The sequence below is a fragment of the Orbilia oligospora genome (assembly GCF_000225545.1).
Source record: "Orbilia oligospora ATCC 24927 unplaced genomic scaffold scaffold00097, whole genome shotgun sequence".
Lineage (NCBI taxonomy): Eukaryota > Fungi > Ascomycota > Orbiliomycetes > Orbiliales > Orbiliaceae > Orbilia > Orbilia oligospora.
This window is the reverse complement of record NW_011645654.1, coordinates 216364-238677: the sequence shown is the minus strand read 5'-3', so window position 1 is coordinate 238677 and position 22314 is coordinate 216364. Positions and strand designations below refer to the sequence as shown.

Here is a 22314-nt window from a genome sequence, read left to right as displayed (position 1 = left end):
ATGTCTGAGCCCGCACGCATGCAAATGCATATATGCACATTCGTTTTTCAGGATTTTGAGATTTCTTCACGTCTGAAATATTAGAAACATCCCTGTTTGTAACTTCACATCTAGCCCCAAAATCCTACTTGTCTTTGTCGGGGCCGTGCTTAAATTAATTAAATCGCGAAGGTCGGATACTTATCGATAATGTTCTGCAAGGACCTATAGGCCTATCATCATCAATGCCCTAGAACTATTTGAGCCCAACTCTGCAAGCTGAAAGAGGAAGCAAGGCAAAGACAAATAAATTCATTTGTCTCATTCGACAAAGAGAGACATATTGGCATGCACGACATACAGTAAGTTCATCGCATTACTTTTCGACCCTATATATCGATACATATCGATACCGATAGACATGGATTAGAACTTACAGCGCGCAAAAATACCCCACCACCTCCAGAATGACAACTAGACTTGCAGATTCGCTTTGACCGGTGCAATGTATCAAACTTTCCTTTTCTTTTTTTTCCTCGGCGATGAGTAGGCCGTAGGTAGATGGCAACCATTAATATTTCTGGTATCCGTTCTACACATTCAACCGTGGTTCATCGGCAGTAAAAAATACAACATAAACAACACGTGGCCTGCCGTTTAATTAATCACTGATGTAGGATTCAGTATATGCAAGCAAATAAAATCCAGGTATCAAACTTGTAATAAAGAAATATATATCCTAGCGAATATTAACGGTGAATAAGGACTAAGCATATTTGAAATCAGAAAAGAAAAGGGGAAGGATAGTGTAGAGGTGTTTAGTCCCCAGCAAGATGGTGGCGCCTGCGCCTGCAGCTGCTTCTAGAAACAATTCAAACCTTAAGTCCGAATATCCACTTGAATTTCGAAATTGAACTTCGAATCCAGACAACTATATCCTCCAGACCGTAGGACCTACCGATGTCACTAAGCGCAGCCCCATACCCGTATTTAACGTTGAAACCAACCCGCTTCAGCGCTGGCATGCATGCCGCTCAGTCAAGCTGCTACACAACTCATAAGGATCCATGCCTGCATCGGGAAGTGTTCGCGAAACATACAGCTGCGCCGCACAGGCTATCCTGGTGAGCACACAGATATTAGGCCCGCAGGAAGGCTGCAACCATCAATTGCGGCAGAGACCTACGAAGGTTCGACAAATCTCGAATACAATTTGATGATTCATCACTCCAGGCCATCTCATGCTCATATATACCCGTATACGCACGGATCAGTGAAACCCTACGATCACTAGGGAAAATAAAGAAACTTCTTGAACCTGCCAACACAGCAAGCTCTCCGAAGCGAAGGTGGCCTGGTTCATAATCCAAAACTGATATAACCAGGAGGATAGCCATGTCCTAATTAATAACGGAACCGGGGCGAGTAGTCCTCTCTATTTTGGTCACATCGGATTTTCAGCCTAAAAATTTTATGATTTGCCACCGATCCATACACCACCAGGCACCAGGACACAGCGTTGACTGTGGAAAATTGCATAGCCAAAGCTGGTCGAAGGTTTTCATGGCAGGGATACTCTCCAAAGGTAAATGCGACTGCGATTAGGACAGTTACATGCAGTTTTTTTTTTTTTTTTTTCTTTCCTCCCGACAAAACAAATACGTAAATTTGAAAATTTGACCACATCAACCTCAGCGCCCGCTCAGCTTTTAGCAGCAGTCAACCAGTCGACGAATACATCATACACGGAAGAAAGCGAGATCCCGGGTAGTAGTGCGCACACTTTGACAATTTATTTTAAAGTTGCGCGGTCAGCTTCCCTTTCCCCAGCACAAGCGAGCAATAATAGCAACAAAATAAGTATACTAACAAGGAGCGGGCCGGACGGAATGATGCTAAGATCGATACACAATATTGATGACTATAACAAGGACCAGGGCCTCAGTTATCGTCGGGATGACAAGATAAGAGCTAATCCAGGATCCATGCAGGTCAGGGTTTTGTTAAAAATTGTCTGCCCTCAGCCTTCGGCCTCGCCTAACGAGTTGACCAGGCCAGGACAGGTCGCAGACCAGAATTCAAACCACAATTACCATTACCCTTTTAGCACAGCTGCACAGCTATGCAGTTGGAGTCGTGTTGTACTTCGACGCACTGTATCGCATTGAATCGCGATAGACATACATTGCATTATGATTACACACGGCATCTCATCCTCAGGATATGTATATGTATACCGCTTGGAAGTAGTATGCACAGTCGTGGTTTGTTGCGCAGTCCCCAGAATCGATTGACCGTAAGTGCAGATTTGCCACCTCATAGTGTATTATAACGACACTAGTATACCTACCATCGATTAATTAATCATAAGTTGGCAGTATACCCGTATCAACATTTGGTCCTTCTAATATAATGGTTCCTCAAAACTTGTTTCCGATGGCACGGCACATCCCGAAACCTTAGGACCGACCTGCATCTCCTCGGATGACCAACTTCACTTTTGTCCTGGTTGATATGCGCGTAGGCCTAATCCGCGGGCAAATTAACTTCACAATAGACTAGCCCCGACTTTAGGCGCCTTTGAGGCGGAGGAAACAAACCCAATATATCCTACAAGTTATGGAAATATACATGTCTGCATACCTATTAGTTATGTCCACGAGCTTAAACTGGGGGTTTTGCAGCTAGGAAGATTAGGTTTCTTCCAGGATTTTGCCACTATAACTGCAACCACATTCCCAATTTTCGGACCGTTTGAACCAATCGCGATATTAATGATCGTGATAGTTTTCTGAAAATCGTTTTACAACGTTAGTATATACTCTAGCTCCTAATACAATTCGGTAATCATAATAATTCTAGTTAGTCTTTCCTATGATGGGCGTGGAATATTTCCTAAAAGACTCAAATGCTGGGTACTTTTCAAATTTATATACTTAACTATCCCGTTCAACACCGGCACGCCTCATTATTGAAAGATCACGCTGGCAAGTCGATAACAGGATTGATAGTATATCATAGCAAGACCGTCTCCGCGATAGGCCTTCCTTTGTTTTCCCCAGATACGTACTTAATTTGGTAGCCTTAGTAATTGTAAGTCTTAATTTAATTTGATTTCCTTGGAGTCTACCAATTGAAAGCGATATCAGATCGCGCCAGGGCCTGATATCGATATCCGGATGGTCTATTCTGAGGCCTTCTCTGTCGCGTGCATCTGCAGGCAGGCCACAGGCTACACGTATCCACATATATATAAGAAAAGGTTATTCCCCGCAAGTTGTGCATACATTTCTGATACTGCACTGAGATGCACATTGTACCTGAAATCTTGTCTCCGAGGGGATATCTAGGAACCCTTCTCACACGAGCTCTAACAGTGCAGATACTACAATTCGCTGAACAAGTAACCCGAAGCAGATTTCCTAACCTGAAGAAGCCTCGTCCCCGAATACAGTAATCAGATCCGATAATGGTCTTCCAATAAAGTCACATGCATCGTTCTTGATAGTGCAGCGCCGGACTCCGTATGCAGCCACATATTAGTGCCTCTTGTAATTTAATTTCAGCCAAAGCAACGAACTCCAAAAGTAACGAGCTTCTGGTTCAGACTGCACACCCCAAGCCGCTTGCAGGCAGATAAGCATAAAGGAGGTTGTCAATAATATTCTTGAATAGAACCTATCATCTTTATTCAATGAAGCGCCATGGTCCCCGATTCCAGCACTAACAACAAAAACCATAAAAAAATGGACGCAAGCAATGCAATAGGCAGTACAATCCCTATACACCATCTGATACCTATAACTGCAGCTTTCTAAGCTCCATTTCCAAACATCATACTTCTCAATTCCCTACCACCCAAACCAGGCCCCATGGGTCCTTGTCCGCTGAGTTGTCCCTTTGGAGGTTTGATTTCTAAACCACTTCGAACGACGTTTATTTGCAGCATTCTTAGTCTTGCGGCCCGCTCGTACTCTTCTGCCATTGCTAACGTCCCTCTGTGCACTTCCACCCTTAGCTGGGTTTCTTTGCTGGTTACTAGTCGGTTCTGGGTGTCAATTCTAGCGTGTAATTTGCCGCTTTCGATGAGTCGGACGAGTTCTTTTTCCATTTGTTCACTAGGAACGCCGAATGCGGTGCTCATAGCATCTAGTGTAACACAGGAGAAGGGAATAAAGTATTGAACGATACTCTTCGTCCTCACAGCTTCATAGATCTTATCAATGTGTTTTTGAAGGAAGGGGTCGAGGAGGTAGTCATTTCTGTAGGCTTCAAGGATAGATAGACATTCGCCATATCTCGAGGAATGGAAAGCCGTCAGAGCACGGCGAATGTGTGGCTCCAGCTCCAAGAAGGTGCGGAAAGTTGTAGATTCCAAAACTTCTGTTTTGAGCATGTTTCTGTCCATGGAGGCCAAGGCTGTTAAACCACCATAGATAGCTATATCGTTCATGGTAGCGACGGTGTTGTAGTCATTACCAACAGCAGGGCTAGTGCTGATGAAGGATCTTGCAGCGTCTAGGTAGTTCCCGCTGGCGAGGAAGGCCACACCGGCGGCGATACTGACTTTAGGCTGATGGACCTTGAGGTCGTCGTCCGAGCGGATGTGGTTACGGATCTTTGCAACGTTGGTTTGAACGGAGGTGTATTGGACTTGGTCGATGCAAATAAGGATACAGGATAGCGTCATATCCAACATCTGTTTGTTAGACGTACAGTAATCACGCATCCTAGAGAAGGCTCTGTAGGCGGAAGCGAGGTCACCGGTGGTGTAGAAATGGTCTCCTAGATCCTTATGACCAATCTAGCGAAAGAAAATCCAATTAGATAAATAGTATGGAGCAACATAGTCAACCAAGGACTACATACGCGTATAGACTCCTTGATCATGTTGTTTTTATAACTTTTCAGCTCAGCCTCCAGACGATCAGTCTTTTGTTTGACCTCCCGAGTAGTCTTTTCGATCCATTCTTCATCTAGTTTGGCATCTGGGTCATTTGCTGCATAAACTTGTAGACTCTGGACGGCTTGACGATAGAGGCGAACGTCACGATCGGCCTTCACGATGGAAATAGCTGTTTTTAGGGCTTCGACGGCGAGGGGGGGGCAATGGTTTCCGATGAAAAGGAGACGGGTGACTTTCATACGGCCTGAAGGGGAGCGGTTAGATAGTGTACTATTGATATCTTTCGATGGTGGGAATATGGCTGTGACTGAATACCAGAGTAGTTTCCGATGTACTGCTCCAAATCGAATCTCGGTAAGTCTGTAGGTGCAATCGCACATTAGATTGATAACGAAGTAGTATGCAAAGAAACACGTACCGGTCACGAGAATAACAGCCGTGTTCGTCGGTGGCTGTGTGGGAGCCTGCTCATACTCTTCGTATGCGGGCGCGCTGGATGCCCCGCCTTGCTCGTCAACCATCGAGAAGATATCCGTCATGCTAGACTACTATTTGATCGAAGGAGCCTGGAAGCTATTCAGAGGGTAGAGGACGGCAGATTGAATAGCGAGCAGCTGAGATGTTTCCGATGGAGGGGCGAGAAGAGATGGCAGAGAGGTTGAGAATGTTTGTAGTCATGAAGCTGCGCTTTTGGAGCTTGAACGGAGCTAAGCTGCCTCACGTCGACAGGTACCAGCCACAGCCATACACTAGCCACATAGTGTTACCGATACATCACTAGCCATATTTTCCACGTTTACGCTGTTACCAGCCACTTCTTCTAGAGATCAAGCCACACACGCCTACAGATCGACCCAGTCACATAATTATAATCACATCTACAAGGAAGCACAAGTACAGTATACATGTGTATATGACAAATTAGCCATCCGTTTTCGATGAGAGCTTAATTCTAAAAGTGGAGTTCGGATGATGGGAAATCGACTGGCTTTGGTAGGCACGGACCCTTTCTTTATGTAAGATCTCAACTAAAGCTAATACAACATGCTTAGCTGTGCTGCTAATTAACTTTAACTGGGCACTTCATGCAATGCATCCATCCTTCCATCAAGATCAAGATCCAGAATCGATATCGATACCTATCGAACATATTTACACTACTACTTATAGCATGTATACAATGTATACTGATGCTTAGACATCTCTGCTTATCTACATATATGCACATTCCGCAGGCGAATACCCCCGTCATAGATCAATTGAATACATTGTCTTGCGACTTCTTCCAGAAGCGAATGCCAGTGGCGGGGCGGTTTCCGCCAGCCGGTGTATAAACTCCGGTATGCCATGGCATCAGACAACGGCGGTATCATCCGGCGGTTTGGGTCGTTCAAAGAAGTTTAAAGTATCTGTTCTAGATCAAGGCTAGGCAGATCGCTGCGCAACCGCCGTTCTGGACTTGGAATAGTCTCCGATTGAGCGCCAGATCTCCACGTAACAGTGCGGAGTACGGAGTATCTACTGTGGTACGGAGTGCGTATGTATGTGCATGTACGAATGCCGCTATTCTGTGGGGTTGATTTGACCACTATCAGGGTCCCGTTCTGCCTTTACTACCTTCCTTTCACCCGGTCATCGAATCAAACCAGCCTCTAATTATAACTCCACAGCAGAAACAAACAGATTATACCGGGATATACAAGTGTCTACAACCGTGGAAACGTCAAAAGGAATCCCAAGATCCCGACTGTCATTCCAGAGAAAAGATGTACCGGTATGCGTACGTCAATGATCGGGATACATTTAGCCAAAAGGCAAGATAAGATAATATGGCGACAAAAAAAAGGACCCCACCGTACCTTAATTTATTGACCCCATCATCGATTCGCTTCTGAAGCCCTTTCAGGGCCCTCGTGCCTGCATGCGAAAGAGCGCTCGGAATATCCACCTGGGCGGGGCATGGGACAAGCTCTTTCCGACATCCCCTGGTCACTGGGCTGGCATTTTCGTTCGAAGCTGGAAATATATAAAGTGAGCTCCTGCGATTTCGGCCAAAACCTCTACCCCCCTCGGTTACTTTCCAAATCCCATCCATTCAGCTCGTAATAATATTTGAGGATTCGGATGCTAATAAGGTCATCTCGTTGCGTGGGGTAGATGCCACTAGTACTTAACATTCATTGTTCAGTCGGCGAGTTAGTTCTGCAGCCGCCTCGAGTCGACTGCCGGCCGTGAAACAAATTTTGCATTTGACTCCCCGCCTCGCGCCATCTTGGCTCCGACTAATTATCTAGCTCCCTTCAAGCCATATCCCTTATTTTTTATATAGCTTTTTTTTTTTTTTTACTGATTTTGTATTATCCGGTTGAATATCTCCAATTCTCTGTATTTTTTTTTTATTTTTTTAATTTTATATTGTGTGAGGGTATTGAGCTTAGCTTGGTGGGAGAAGCTAACTTAACATTAACTCGAAATTAACTACACCTCACCCATTTTCCCTTCCCCTTTCAATCCCTCCTTCCCCAGACATCTTCTCCACGTCCAAGTGCTTTCTCCACAATCGCTCCTCCCGTCGCTCCCTCCTGCCGGTCTATCGCCATCTCGAACTTTTATATACAGCTTCGGTGCCCCTCAATTGGTGGTCCGACAGTACAGCCACGACGTCATAAAAAAATTTTCGGGTAGGACAAACATATCGGTGGGGCTACAAACCGTCACATTCGCTCCTTCCACAATGATCATCTTGCTAACTATAGTAACAGACAAACATAGATAGACCCTAGATCCGGTGCTTCTATCATCGATACAAGACTCTTTCAGCAGACATACACATATACCCATTAAAAAACACCAACAATGGCTGGCCTCACCGATGAGGTCGTGAGCAAATCGCAGCAGACCGCTGCTGTTGTCGTCGACGTTCTTGTCGGCCATGATGCTCCTGCGCCGGAAGCTTCCGCCCAAATCCACGCTCATTTTGACAAGTATGCCTCTTCCGCATCGCCGGAGGGTGTGAAGCTTATGACCCAAGTCGATTTCATCGAAGCTATCACCCCTCCCCCCAATTCTGTCGCCGCTGCATACCATAAGATTCCTCGCGAGCAATATGGTATTCTTTTCCTCGTCGCAGATCGCAGTCAGAAAGGCCAGATTACCGTACAAGACTACGCTTTCTTCGAAAACCTTCTGTCGAAACCAGATGCTGAATATGAAATCGCATTCCGTCTCTTTGACCGCGATGGCACCGGTGTCGTAAATTTCAATGACTTCATCCAGCTATACAAAGAAAACAAGTCCGCCGATGCCCTCCCATTTGATTGGAACTCTTCATGGGCTTCTCTCTACCTTGGCGGTCAAAAGGCCCGCCGAGAACTCACCTATGCCCAATTCTCACAGATGTTGCGGGGTGTACAGGGTGAACGTGTCCGACAAGCGTTCCTTCACTTCGACAAAAAGAGCACCGGTCACATCACACCGGCCGAGTTCGAGGAAATCATCGTTAAGACACAAAAGCACAAGCTCTCCGACCACCTTCTCGAAAATCTTCACACACTCTGCAATGTGGGACTCAGCTCCAAAATTTCATATGCCCACGTGCGTGCCTTCCAGAACTTAATGAAAGATATCGACCTCGTCGAGGTTATTGTTCGAAAAGCAATCTCGAGATCAAAGGACGGGAGTATCACACGTGCTGATTTCATCAACGAAGCTGCACAAACATCAAGATGGGGTACCTTCACACCCATGGAAGCCGACGTGCTATTCCATTTTGCATCGCTAGACAACCAAACCGGCCGTCTCTCCATCCAGGACTTCGCCAAAGTCGTCGATCCAAGCTGGAAACCGAGCGAACGTTTGTCGTCCGAAAAGGCTGCCGCCGCCGTTTCTTCCGGTCCCAAACCTCTCCAAACTGTTCTCAAAAGCATGTATAACTTCGGTCTCGGCGCCATCGCGGGTGCTTTCGGTGCTACCATGGTCTACCCAATCGATCTCGTAAAAACTCGAATGCAGAACCAAAGAGTTACCGTTGTTGGTGAGAGGCTGTATCTCAACTCGATAGATTGCGCCAAAAAGGTCATCAAAAACGAAGGGTTTACGGGGTTGTACAGGGGTTTGGGACCCCAGCTTGTGGGTGTGGCGCCAGAAAAGGCGATCAAATTGACGGTGAACGATATAATACGAGATTATGCGAAGGGAACGGGCCCAGAGGGCAAAGGTATCAGCCTACCATGGGAAATCGTAGCTGGTGGAACTGCTGGTGGTTGTCAGGTCATCTTCACGAAGTGAGTCTAACTAAAACTACATCATAGGAGGCCTAAATGTGAAAACTGTTAGCTAACCCCAATATCCTTACCTAGCCCGTTGGAAATCGTTAAAATTCGTCTCCAGGTTCAAGGAGAAATCGCGAAAAATACCCCGGGGATGCCTCGTCGTTCCGCTCTATGGATTGTAAAGAACTTGGGTTTACTCGGCTTGTACAAGGGCGCCAGTGCGTGTTTGTTGCGTGATATTCCGTTCAGTGCGATTTATTTCCCGACATATTCGCATATGAAAAAGGATTGGTTTGGTGAGAGTGAGACGAAAAGGTTGGGAGTTGCGCAACTATTGATCAGCGGAGCTATTGCCGGTATGCCCGCAGCGTAAGTTTCCTATCCTGCTCGCCGTCGGTTTGGATTAAGAATCCCGAGGATGCTAATTGATTTTCCGGGTAGATACTTGACTACTCCCTGCGATGTCATTAAAACTCGTCTCCAAGTCGAAGCCCGAAAAGGCGAAACAAGCTACCGTGGTCTTACCCATTGCGCAAGTACTATCTACAAGGAGGAGGGGTTCAAGGCCTTTTTCAAGGGTGGCCCAGCCCGTATTCTCCGATCATCGCCACAGTTTGGTTTCACACTCGCAGCGTACGAGGTGTTGCAGAATATCGCACCGTTCCCAGAACATGATGCAGATGATTTGTCTGGATTAAATAAGAAGGCCGGAAGGTTACATGCAACCGGCCTAGGGGATTTCAGTGGGGATATGCCATGGGTGAGGAGCAGAAACGCTCTAAAGATTATTTTGGATTTGGATCAAAATTTTGGGCGATCAAAGGTTAAGCCAACAGAAGAAGAATGGAAAAGAATCAGAGGTCTGGGTGAAATCTAAACGGGGTTGGAGTTGACTGTTTTATAGAGGTGGGTTGTGGGGTGATGGTGGGGTGATGCTCAAGTGGATGGCGGGGGAGGGGCTCCCTTCCAAAAAATGTATGACCGTGATGATCATTCGACTCTTTCCTCTTTCCTCTTTCGCTCCCTTCTTTCTTTCTTTCTTTCTTTCATTCATGTATAGTATACTTATTTTTCTTCGTTCACATTTTACATTCCCCAATGTTTTTCTTCCTCTTCTCTTTTTTTCGCGCTCCTGTTCTGAGTTTATAATTTATACACCCTTACCATGCCTCCGCTAATGTCTTTTCTTCGTTGTTATTACTTACCAAAACATCCTTTCCACATACCCTTACTCTCAGAGTCCGTGTCTATTCGATTTTTGCATCTGTATTCCGAGACGCCATTATATTCCCTTCTACATCTTGCATTCGCATTTTCTGGGTATTTTATTTCCATTCGCGGGTCAGAGGATTGTTGGAGTATCAAAAGTATAGAGAATAGAGAAGATGTGTTTGAGGACCAGATGATAAATTTACGATCCTTATCTCATTAGAACCGCGTCCGTGATCTCATTCGTTACATATTGGATGCACTTTGCCCGAGGCCCGTGTAGGTACATAGGCTCTTGTTCTCGAATAGTAATATAATGGGAATCCTATCAGCCGGCGCATCGGACTCATGCATGCACCGCATAGATCCAACATCCCATGCATGCGTGGCACAAAAGAACCAAACTCTTCATGGCATGCACCAGTTTTTAGCCTATGTAGGTGCTTAAGTACATATATACCTAGGTATTTACTTACACAGAAAGTTAAGTGCATACCTAGGTACTTACATGTGGAGGTAATGTATGTACCTAGTATAACTGTTTTGGAAAACCCGGCCAACCTGAAGATCGAACCAGTGAGAAACTTGAAGGCCAAATGTTGTGAGCTCATTTTCCAGTCATGTGCTACACAGGTTCCCTCTCACATTTGAGATATCACGACGAGATCTCCGGCGCTTAGCGGGTGGATTTCATAGGGCGGACCGGGATGTGGATTGAGACTTGCAGGTAATTTATATCAGACCAATATCGAATATCACATTATTCCCGACTTTTAATATGCAGACCCATCAATCAATCTACAACCATTGAACATCGATGAGAGAGTTTAAATCTATATTTTTTTCTTCTGTATCTTCTTAGATTTTTTTTTGAGTTTCGCATGGTCCCCAAGTTAGTTCGATGAAAGAGGAATTCTGGCTAGAAGAGGAAGCTAAGACGTCGGGTCCATGTTGGAGAGATTCGATGTGTTGATTTGTGTGTTGGAGCCTCATTTGTCCAAGACAGGAACCAAAGGTTTCCAAGCTTTTGCTTGAATGCATTAAATGGAGTCATCGGATAGCCGGAATCCCGCAAAAGAAAGAATGAGAACTGCAGCACGCGCTCTGTATCTAATCTGCTGCTAAGAAAACGCCACAGAATCCTACGCAGCAAGCAGCGTCGCAAGCCTATCCATTCCTGTCGACCCGTGAAATTTGATATTCAAGAAAAGTGATCTTCTGTACCTGCTAATATCACACCACAGACAGGGCAGGAAGAGGCCATACCGTGCATGGGTTACCAGTTGCATGCGACACCACGCCTCGTCGTATCCAACAACTTGGCGCTGCGGAGCCCTTCCCCTGGCGTTCATCAATGGCAGATCGGTGGAGTTAGTAACGTCAGAGAGGTTGGGGTCTTTGTGGCATGGTTATATGGAACATCCCGTTTGTCAACATGTTTCAAACTGTTGGATATCGAATTAACATCAGAGGAGTATGTAGCCGGTCCCTTCTTTCGGACGAAAGATAATGCATGGACATATGTGATTTCCGACAACCTGCGATCGATGTTCGTTTATGACGGCAAACCCTTCACTTTCTTGATAGAAAGTAATAATTACCGTATATGGCGGCTTTTTATGTAAAAAGGCACAGTTTGGATTGACCGATTAGGGTTTTTTTGGTGGACGAGCGCACTGGGCATGCCGTTCGTGCAGCAGAGAACCCTGGTCTGATGCTTACCACCCCACCCCTGACCTGTCGAATAGGATACATTGCAAAGGGGTTTCCTTTGACATACAGGCTTGTCGGAAAACTTTGGCAGATTACGGAAAACTTTCTGCGTGTGTCGAAGGATAATGTTGTGGGATGAACCGATATTGGGCGACGTCGATATCGAAAGAGGGGAAGGAAGAGAAGGAAAGCGAAGGTCAATAGAGATCTACTGAAATCGATGGGGGTATATTAATACTCAGAGCACCCGTCTGGGGCCGTCAAGTATGGAACTGGGTGGTGTGAAACGGGAATCGTTTAATTGTCTCCTCTCATTCTCGCTATATTTTCTTATTCGGGCCTTTCTCTCCGAGACCCAAGAAAAAGCGACTGACAAGGGCAAGAAAAACGAAGCGTGTAAGGTGGAGAAACCCGTGTCAACATTTGTTCATTGAAAAGGGAAAAGAGATCCACATCTTTTGGTTTTAAAGATTCGTGGCTCGACCCTTTGAATATATATCGTATCTTTCTTATATTCCTCCTATATTTTTCTTTCACTCGGTGATTCGATATTGGGCGACGGACGCACAAGCTTATTCAATTTTTCTGACAGGAAGGGATACGGACGGGAGGAAGGAAGGGACGAAGGAAGGAAGGAAGGAAGGATAGAGGGAAAAGCGTCGGGTATTGTAACCGACCGCGATCTCGGATCCGACAATACATACTTATCTTCGTCGACGAAGCGGGCACAAGAAACAAAAGGAAAAGGGAAAGGAAACCAAGAAGTTTGGGTCGGTTATCCATTTGAACCCCGCCTGCCGACATATTAGAAAGCACTAGGCCGAGTTGCCCGCGTCGGAGAGGGGAGCCTAGAGCTGTACGTTTATCGAGGGTAAGCACATATGAATTGCATTTGATCATCCGTAAGACGGGTACGGACAGTTGCTGCTCTGCCTTCTTCACCTCGTTATTTCAGCCTCCCGATCCCTTTGCTTCTTATTGTATGATTATTCAATATATATTCATCATACATCTAGTCCCTGCGCTCTGCGTTTCTCTTGCGCGAGACGGGGGTAGCAAAGATGCAAAGACCCGTTCGAGGAGGGGTTCTTCCAGCTGGAATATGCAACCTGGCGAGAATACGCACGCACACCGCCTGGGTTTGGGTTTTTGTAGGTATGGTTCTTTTTTTGTGACGCACAAAGCCTACGAGAGGGAGGCACGCTGCTTCCGAGGATTGCGTTCGTCCTTTCCCAGACGAGCGGGACTATACATTTTGGCAAAGTTTTGTGCGACCTAGACGAGAAAAACCTTAGCCCTGGAAAAGAAACCTCAACGGAAGGCTACAGAGGGATGGTCGCACTAGTTACCCTGCCTCTCCACCTTCTTTGGGGGCTTGATGTTGGGAATAATCAAATAAAAGAATAAAAAGTTGAAGCCGTTGGATATCCAATGCAGAGTTGATACGCCATCAATTTCGTTCGTTCGTTCGTTCGTTCATTCGTCCTGTTTGTTGTTCTTTTTTTCCTTTCCCCTCTCTCTTCCTTTTCTTCCCCCTCGTCTACAAAAGGACTAGTAAAGAGCTGAAGCTGCGGCGTGGGCGAGTCCTGGAGGTTTCTGATTCGCCTGCAATTGAGATGTTGCCATTCAGCCAAAACCTCCAGCTGCAGCAGCGCTGTCATTCCTTTTAAAGTCCGAAACTACGGTGCCTGACCTGACCTGACCTGACCTGACCTGACCTGGCTGGCTGGCTAGAAAAAAACTATGGTACGCTCCAGATTATTTGATTCCAAGATCCACAATTGCTCCACCACACCCCTCCATTTGATATATTTATTACCCACGTTGTTTCTGCAGTACAGTCAGCAGAGCATCTCTTCGTTTCGAACGTTCTACAGCTTCTGTGGATCGGAGGGTGAGAATTGCGACTTTATACGCATATTCTATCCCATCCCATCATCCCGTTTCGTATTTCATACATGCTTGAGTATACATCGGTACTGCGGTACGTATCCTAGTCATAGTACGTAGTGCTCCGTACTTAACTTAGCAAATGCTTGGTCTATCAGTGTCTGTTTTCTACAGCTATACAATCCCATCCTAGGTCTCATCTTACCTAGAAGCAAAATGTTTTCCCAGATCGATACCATACCTATCACTTCTCATCCCAGACTCATTCCAACTTTCGGGACCCTCGTCCGCCGGCAGTTCCCTTTTTAGTCCTACTGTCACTTCACCTTGGAATCAAAGTCTTGGTAGTTCCCTTTCCTTTCGCTAGCTACATAGTTTCAGCCTTCCCCTTGCATCGTAAGGCATTACGTAGCGGAACCGGAATACTTTTTTTTTTTAAAAAAAAAAAGACTTCTTAACTTGTCCATTCTTACTTTTACGATTCCCCTTCAAGAACTTGTATTGTATTTTCATTCGGATTTGTACCGCCCGTTCGTGTGTACGATTCTAACGGAGACGGCCAGCAGCACAGGTCTCAGAAGTTTTCCGGGCTTCGAATTCGGGGTTCAATTCATTAGCACGCCTGCCGTTAACGACAAAGACGACATCCTGTTCCCAAGACCGTTGTCCTAAAACAACTTCCCTGCGCAACGGAGTTCTCCACCCGCTATAACTCTATCTATCTACGGAATACACCACCATCCCCAGCTCCATATCATAATCCCGCGCATGCATACATAGACACAGCATTTTACCACTACAACAGCACTGGCAGAATAATACATATCTATAATCGATAGTGCAAGTTGGACTCCTCAGCTGGATTCCCTTGACGCAAAACTGGACCTGATATCGACAGTGCGACCGCGGCGAGGAAAGCGGAGGAAACGCATACAAACTACACACGACCTGACGCTGACGACCGTGGACATGAAGGCTCCGTGATAGCCACCAAGATATCCTTTCTAGTGCGCTTTTGCTTTCTTATTTTCATAATCTGGTCCTCGTTTTTCCAAAGTTTTCTCTTTTTTCTTTTTCTTTCTTTCTTTCTTTTTTTTTGCATGTCTACAGCTCCCTTCCGTCTTAAATCTTTACTGGTTTCGAATTACTTCAGCCTATATCTGTCCGTTGGAGGTGTATTTCTTGACACCTTAAGGTAAGAAGAACTCCCTTCCCTGTCTGCCCTGTCATTGTCATTCTTCCCGCGTTTACCTGCATTTGCAGAGTTCCCTTATGGCAGGTGTAGCAGATGCTAGATACAGCATGTGTGGCGGGCCTGTCAGTTTGGCTTCGTCTCTATACCACCTTTCCATATACATACCACATGTCGTTCTGTTATCCGCTCCCACGAGCTGCTTTTTCCTTGGATCAGAAACATCCGTTGGAGCCCGGAATATTTACTAATGATAGTGGGTCCTGCATAGTAACGCTATTTCGGCTAGTCTCCAACCTAATAATACTATTCATTTATACCTACGGTCTTGTCGAAATTGAGACAACCCCGTCTACCAATATTGAACATTTACATTCGCAAATACATCATCGACTGAAATAATATTATATCTACAAAGCATCTCTACATACGGTCACGCTATTATCGATATAGCTGACCCCATAACTGGTCTTGGCGGCCTGTGAAGCATGTCATTCGGTTCCTTGCTTCAGCAGCAGCAGCCATCAGCATTCCATCGGCACCCTTCCCAACTTCTTCCTCCTTTCCAGTCCAGTCATGGCCCACAGACATCCTACAACGTTGGTAACAGGCATTTGGCCCCACTCTCTACAAGTAACCTTAATCCACAATCAAATTCCATACAACAAACAGATTCTCCTAAAACACCTGTACAACGAACCTTTTCGGATATGAGGGATAGTAACATGTCTGTGGGGATAGAGGGGATGGTAGGGGGGTGGAATAGGATTGGAGCTGCTGGTGGAAGTGGTAATGCTGTTGGACAGAATCGACAATCAATAATATACGCTTCTCCATTACCATCGAGACCCACGCCCGCAGAAACACTACTACGAAGGAAGACACCTGGAGGTGGGATGGTCATTGGAGGATTCGATGCTGCTCCACCCATGCATTTCCCCGGTGGCAGCGGCATTGTGCAACTAGAAGGAGCGGACGATGCAATGATTGGACGACCTAGGAAACATATCCTCCTGGCAAATTCCGGGATGATGCCTAGTAACATGGCTGCCCTACACAATCTCACAACTACCTTTCAGCAACAGCAGCAATCTATGGCGGCAAATTTATTTTCAAATAATGGGAATACTGGTGATCTAGTCGAACCTCTAACACCAACGAACCCGGTGATGGCCACACAAGGTGGGATGCTCAATGCCAGTGGCCCGGTACGGCAGCAGTTCTTCAACGGTGGTGGATCAGTGCCTCAAATTACAGACCTGAGCCGAATACCAGCAGCTTCTATCGGAGCTCATTACCCCAGCAGCCTCAACATCAACATCCCATTACAGCATGAATCAGTTGATGATTCTGCTTTTCCTAGCAGAAGCAATAATGCCACTCCCGTGCCAATGGATTTCCAAGGACGCAAATCTCTTACGCCGACGTTCACGACATTTCAGCATCTACAAAATGGTGGTATACCGTTTCCGCAAAACAACATGCCACAGTTTCCCCAAATGATTCCTAATCAGCATCCTATGGCGTTCTCGTATCCCCAACTTGGTGCGCTTGTGCAAGATGGTGGTCCGATGCCTGCGGTTCTGGGGTTTAACTCGCCGACCAATGCTTGGTCGCCTTCTGTCATGCTTGGAGCTGGTATGGAAGGACCTATGCCTTACCGCAGATATTACAGCCCGCATCCAATGCAATTACAGCAGCAGCAGATCCGTCAGCAGACACCTTATCCGATTTCAAACTTACCAGCTACAAACTTACATCTACCACAGCAAACAGCAATCAATACGAATGTCACACCAGGGAACCCTTTCCAACATCCTCTATCCCCGAAATCTCAGGAGCGGGAGAAGGACATGTCAAGAGATGTTATGTTGGTTTACTGCAACGATGCCTATGTGGAACTCATGAGTCTCAAGCAGCAGCAACAGAACGCCATGTATAACAATGGAAAATTCAGAATTCAACCACTACCCCGGCACATTGGATTGACGACTAAAAGTGTAATGAGTGGGATTTGGAGGAATGGTGCAAGGCTGTACACTGGACGCCCAGAATTACAAAGACATTTCTCCGATCCGACAACTGTGGTTGGGGGGAATGGTGGAATGAAAGGCGCGAGGGAGGCCTATGCTTTGCCAATCATAGGAGGAGTTAGAGGCTTCGACTCTACCATGGAGCAAGGCGAACAGGTTGAGAATGGGGCGTCGAAACGAAGGAGGCTGAACAGTCTTCAAGATGTTGCTTCGCGAAATACACCGCCACAGCAAGCTGCAGATATCATGCAACAACTCCCTCTTAATAGACGGTTTGGACCACAACATCGGGCTTCGAGTATGACAAGCTTGGCGGAAATGCGGAGGCGGCATCCCGATGTCAGGGTTCTGAAGGCGGAACCACCAATTTACCAACCGAGGTTCGAGCAAATTCCACAGCAACTAGGTGGAGCAGTCGGGTTCCAAGCTAGTCCGACCGGGTCTCCGATTACATTGCAGCCTAGTATTTTACCTCAACCTATCCATGTTGCGAACGGTGCGTTGGAGATGCTGGAGAAACAATGCGCGGAAGACGATTGGACTTGGTTAGAGGGTATGCTGCTTGCTGGATGTTTATCTTACGCGCTTGGGGATATTAAAAAGGCCAGGCTGCGGTATGAACAGATATTAACAATTGACCCTGGATATGTCGAAGCTTTAACCAATCTTGGATCAACGGCACTATGGATGGGGAATAAGGCTGATGCGGAGAGGTTTTGGGTGCGAGCTGTAAAGATTCGACCGGCATACTTTGAAGCGGTAGAACACCTTGTTTCGCTGTTGTGCTCCGAAAAGAGGACTATAGAGGCAGTGAATTGGATTGGATTCGTGGAGGATTCGATTAGGCGGCAAACAGCTGGTGGACCACTTTGGAAGAGGGATTGCTCCGTGGATTCAATGTCAACGGATGGGTCTAATGGAGTTATCTCTATGAGTTCCCCACCGGGAGAGGAGTCGCCTTCTGGCCCTGCTAAGGATGGAGACTACTTTTCGCACCAGCAAGGAGGCTCCAGAGGCTCCACGTCGAGTTCAGCCGGTGGTGGAGTTGTGAACATAGGGAACCCAGCACCGATGTATATCATTCCGCCTGCGGAAAACGGGAGACTATTGCAACTTATCCACGCGAAGGGGAATATGCTGTATTCGGTTGGGCAGAACCTTCAAGCTGCAAAAGCATTCGAGCACGCAGTACTCCTAGGCACTCTTATGAGCCCCGAGGAAGGCATAGAAGGCCTCATTCGGGGAATTCTAGGCGTTTTAGCTGGTGCCGTCGAGAAAGCCATCGGTATGACTGGTAGCGGAGTTATAAAGAACTCGAGGGACCCGTTACTCTTGAACCCGGACTGTGCTCTGAAGACCGCGAGGCTACTCTTCCCACCTCATGGAGACCTACCCGGACTAAAACACGTCCATGTAGGGCCAGCACGGAAGGCTGCGATCAACACCACTAGCAATTCGCTTCTATCGTTAGCAAAAATCTATCAGGACGCGATCTCCGCTGGCAAGGAAATCGGCAAGGCGGCAAGCAGTGTAAGGGATATCCTTGCTCTCTACTATTTGTCGCTTGCGCTGCACCCTTCGCCCTCGACAGCCAATAATGTTGGCATTTTACTCGCAAGCGTCCAGCAGTCTTCACCTCTACCAGTCCCTACTTCCGGCAGCCATTTACCTCAGATTCCAGGTATAGCACCAGGGAGTGGGGTTGCACTCGCGCTTGGATATTACAACTATGGTTTACAGTTAGACCCTCGACATGCACATTTGTATACGAACTTAGGCAGTCTCTTGAAGGACATGGGAAATCTATCAGGTGCTATCAAAATGTATGAGCAGGCTGTCGACTGTGATGGGCGGTTCGATATTGCACTAGCCAACTTGGCAAACGCGGTGAAAGATCAGGGACATGTAGCCGATGCTATCAGATATTATAAGAGAGCTGTCGAAGTCAACCCCGATTTCGCAGAGGCGGTTTGTGGACTTGCCAATGCTCTAAATAGCGTCTGCGATTGGTTTAGTCGAGGAGGAGTTGTAGGTGCCAAGGTAGATAGATGGCACGTAGGCTCTGACGGGAGGTTGATCGACTCTCGGGGCAAAGATGCGGGTGGCTGGATGAAGAAGGTGGTGGAAATCGTGGAGAGGCAGTTGGGGGAAGGGAGAGAATGGGGGAAGGGTGTCTTTAGTCCTATAGTCGTGGAGGCGCTCTTGGGAGATGCACAGAGGGCGGATGGGAATACATGGAGCGAGGGACGCAAGAGCAGATTTAGAGCCATGCTCGAGAGCTGGAAAGGACAGAGCTGGCAAGGGGCGAGGCTCGTGCAGCTCGTCGAGCGCATTTCCAAGAAACTTGTCTGGAGATGGTATCAAGATCTCTACGTTGAAAGGATCACAAAGCCCGAAGCAGCGTATCGGAGGCCTGTCGTTCCCGCCGCGTTATCTGTCCCGAATGCTCCAACAGTCCTGCCATTCCACACATTTACGTGTCCGTTGTCCGTTTCCCAGGTCAGGATGATTTCGCAGAGAAATGGGTTGCGAATTTCTTGCTCGACCCTCAAGGCTCCATGGTTATCACGGTTCGTGGCTCGGCCACCCCGACCACCATCACCTGCCCTCCATGTTGGCTACGTTTCTTCTGATTTTAACAACCACCCTCTTGCTCACCTTATGCAGTCCGTGTTTGGGTTCCACGATCCTACACGAGTAAAGGCATTCTGTTATGCAACATCAGGGAGTGATGGATCCCAGCACCGCCGAAAGATCGAAGGGGAAGCACCAATATTCCGAGATGCAAGCGTATGGAGTGTTGAGAAGCTCGTGAAGCAAATCCAAGATGATGGTATACACATCCTAGTCAATTTGAATGGCTTCACCCGTGGGGCAAGGAATGAAGTGTTTGCCGCCAAACCGGCTCCCCTTCAAATGAGCTTCATGGGCTTTGCGGGTACTCTTGGTGCTGAGTGGTGTGACTACATATATGCAGACGAGACAGCGGTTCCCAAGAACATGCTGCGGCCGTGGGGTAGATCCGCTAGTTTTGAGGATCTTGAGGAAAGAGGTGGGGTTGAAGAATGGGAAGGCGAAGATTACGAGGAAGGCGAGTGGATTTATGCAGAGAATGTTATTTATTCAAAGAATACTTTCTTCTGTACGGATCACAAGCAAAGCTCGCCGGATTCCAAGGATGGTCAGTTATCCTGGAAGGATGAGCAGGCGAGACGTTGGAAAATGCGAAAGGAATTGTTCCCCGAGTTGAGCGATGACAAGGTTATTCTCGGTAACTTCAATCAACTCTATAAGGTAAGATAGTTGTTTACGTTACTCTTATATTAAATATAAATTCTTGCTAACTAACGAGCGGTATCTACAGATCGAACCTACTACTTTTCGCACTTGGCTCCGAATTCTAATGCAAGTCCCCAATGCCGTTCTATGGCTACTCCGCTTCCCAGACCTTGGAGAATCCAACCTCCTTCGTTTCGCTAGACTTTGGGCTGGTGACGAAGTCGCTAGTAGAATTATTTTTACGGATGTCGCTGCGAAAGACCAACATATCTCCCGAGCCAGGGTCTGCGACCTCTTCCTTGACACACCCGAGTGTAATGCCCATACCACGGCTGCCGACGTCCTCTGGAGCGGCAGTCCGCTACTCACCTTCCCACGGCATGAATACAAAATGTGTTCGAGGATCGCGGCTAGCATCGTTCGTTCATCGGTGCCCCCAGACGCTACCCCACAAGAAAGAGAAGTTTCGGAGAGGCTTGTTGTTGACAGCGAAGACATGTATGAGCAGCGAGCAGTAGAGCTTGCTAGTAGTCTTGTTTATGATGCGGATGGTATAGGGAGAGGGGAGTTGGTAGATATGAGGCATGCACTCGTGATGGGGAGATGGAAGAGCGCATTATTCGATACCCAGGGGTGGGTGAAGAGCCTTGAGGAAGGATACTGGAGAGCCTGGAAGCTGTGGGCTAAGGGAGAGAAAGGAGATATAGATTTGTAGAACATTATTTTGCTGGATTCACGGTGTTTTCCTACGTCTGGGGTTGGTTTTTTGTCATTTCTTACAGTTCGGGTCTGCTTTTATTTTATTTTCAAATTATTATTTTTTTTCCCGTGTCATGGCGTGTGTGGATTACTGCTCTCCTTCTCTCTTTTTTTTATTTTTTATTTATTTTATCTTGCTTCCTCTTTCAATTATCTTGAACTCAGTTTTTTTAAGAAAATTATAGTCTTGGGAAGTTAGGGAGTATTACGGAGAAATTATCCTTTCATTTGTTTGATGCCGTTGCTGGGAACATGAAAGATTTTGCTCTACGATACAAGACTTATCTGGATTCAAGGTTTACCGCGGTTTTGTGTGGATTATTGCTCCTCCATCCGAAGAAATATCGGCGTGGCATTTTGACTATTTTAGTCCCGCTTCATTTCACCCATTTTCTTTTTTTTTTCCCTATTACATTTTTTTTGAAAATTTACTAGTGATGCGACCTTGATGGCTTCAATTCGAAATCGCCGTCGCAAGTTGCATTTGCAGATTTTATATTTAGCGGGATAGGAGCACTACCGCCCGAGCTTGGACACTCAGGTATGCAAACGTATGTATTTACAACATGTCCACGGGGCATTCTGGCGGTTACGAGAAATAGGAAATTCAGCTAGCGCTGCAAAGATCCGAATAGATCATTCAACAGCGTTCATTTAGGAGAGATGAACCAGGCACGGAATTAATCTAGGTACAAAACCAGGAGAGAGACTCATGATCATTCCACCAGGAGGTTGGGTTCGTGGAATTCGAGCCGATGAGAGACGACATTATATCCCCATATCGCATGCATCTGCCTACATGTCGAGCAGCTATAGGTTGGGCTTATAATAGCCCGCTACAAGTTTACCCGCTTGCATATAAATGGCTTCTAATCGGTTAACTCGTTAATATTTAGATTAGGCAGAACATTTTGTCTAGTTAGGGCTGGCTATATTTGACAATTAAAGGCGTAGAATTATAGCTAAAGGTGAACGCACGGCTTAACCTGGAAATTATGCAAATGGGGGTGCATGTGTGCACTGCATGCACCAACGTCGTGGAAGCCACTGATCCGTAGATTAACGCCCGAAGGCCTAAGGCTG

At 46.6% G+C, this 22314-nt stretch overlaps 3 protein-coding genes across 3 annotated transcripts; 2 read left to right on the top strand and 1 right to left on the bottom strand.

The window, feature by feature from the left end:
- Window positions 1-3793: 3793 nt before the first annotated feature.
- On the bottom strand, window positions 3794-5424 carry AOL_s00097g49 (uncharacterized protein; the record flags this gene model as incomplete). Its single annotated transcript, XM_011125882.1, has 4 exons — window positions 3794-4783; window positions 4849-5129; window positions 5201-5245; window positions 5304-5424. 4 exons carry the CDS (start codon window positions 5422-5424, stop codon window positions 3794-3796), a joined length of 1437 nt encoding a protein of 478 aa, XP_011124184.1.
- Window positions 5425-7741: 2317 nt separating this feature from the next.
- Window positions 7742-10033, top strand: AOL_s00097g48 (uncharacterized protein; the record flags this gene model as incomplete). The annotated part of the gene is made up of 3 exons (XM_011125881.1): window positions 7742-9168; window positions 9244-9525; window positions 9598-10033. 3 exons carry the CDS (start codon window positions 7742-7744, stop codon window positions 10031-10033), a joined length of 2145 nt encoding a protein of 714 aa, XP_011124183.1.
- Window positions 10034-15648: 5615 nt separating this feature from the next.
- On the top strand, window positions 15649-21187 carry AOL_s00097g47 (uncharacterized protein; the record flags this gene model as incomplete). The annotated part of the gene is made up of 2 exons (XM_011125880.1): window positions 15649-20487; window positions 20558-21187. 2 exons carry the CDS (start codon window positions 15649-15651, stop codon window positions 21185-21187), a joined length of 5469 nt encoding a protein of 1822 aa, XP_011124182.1.
- Between the last annotated feature and the right edge of the window lie 1127 nt (window positions 21188-22314).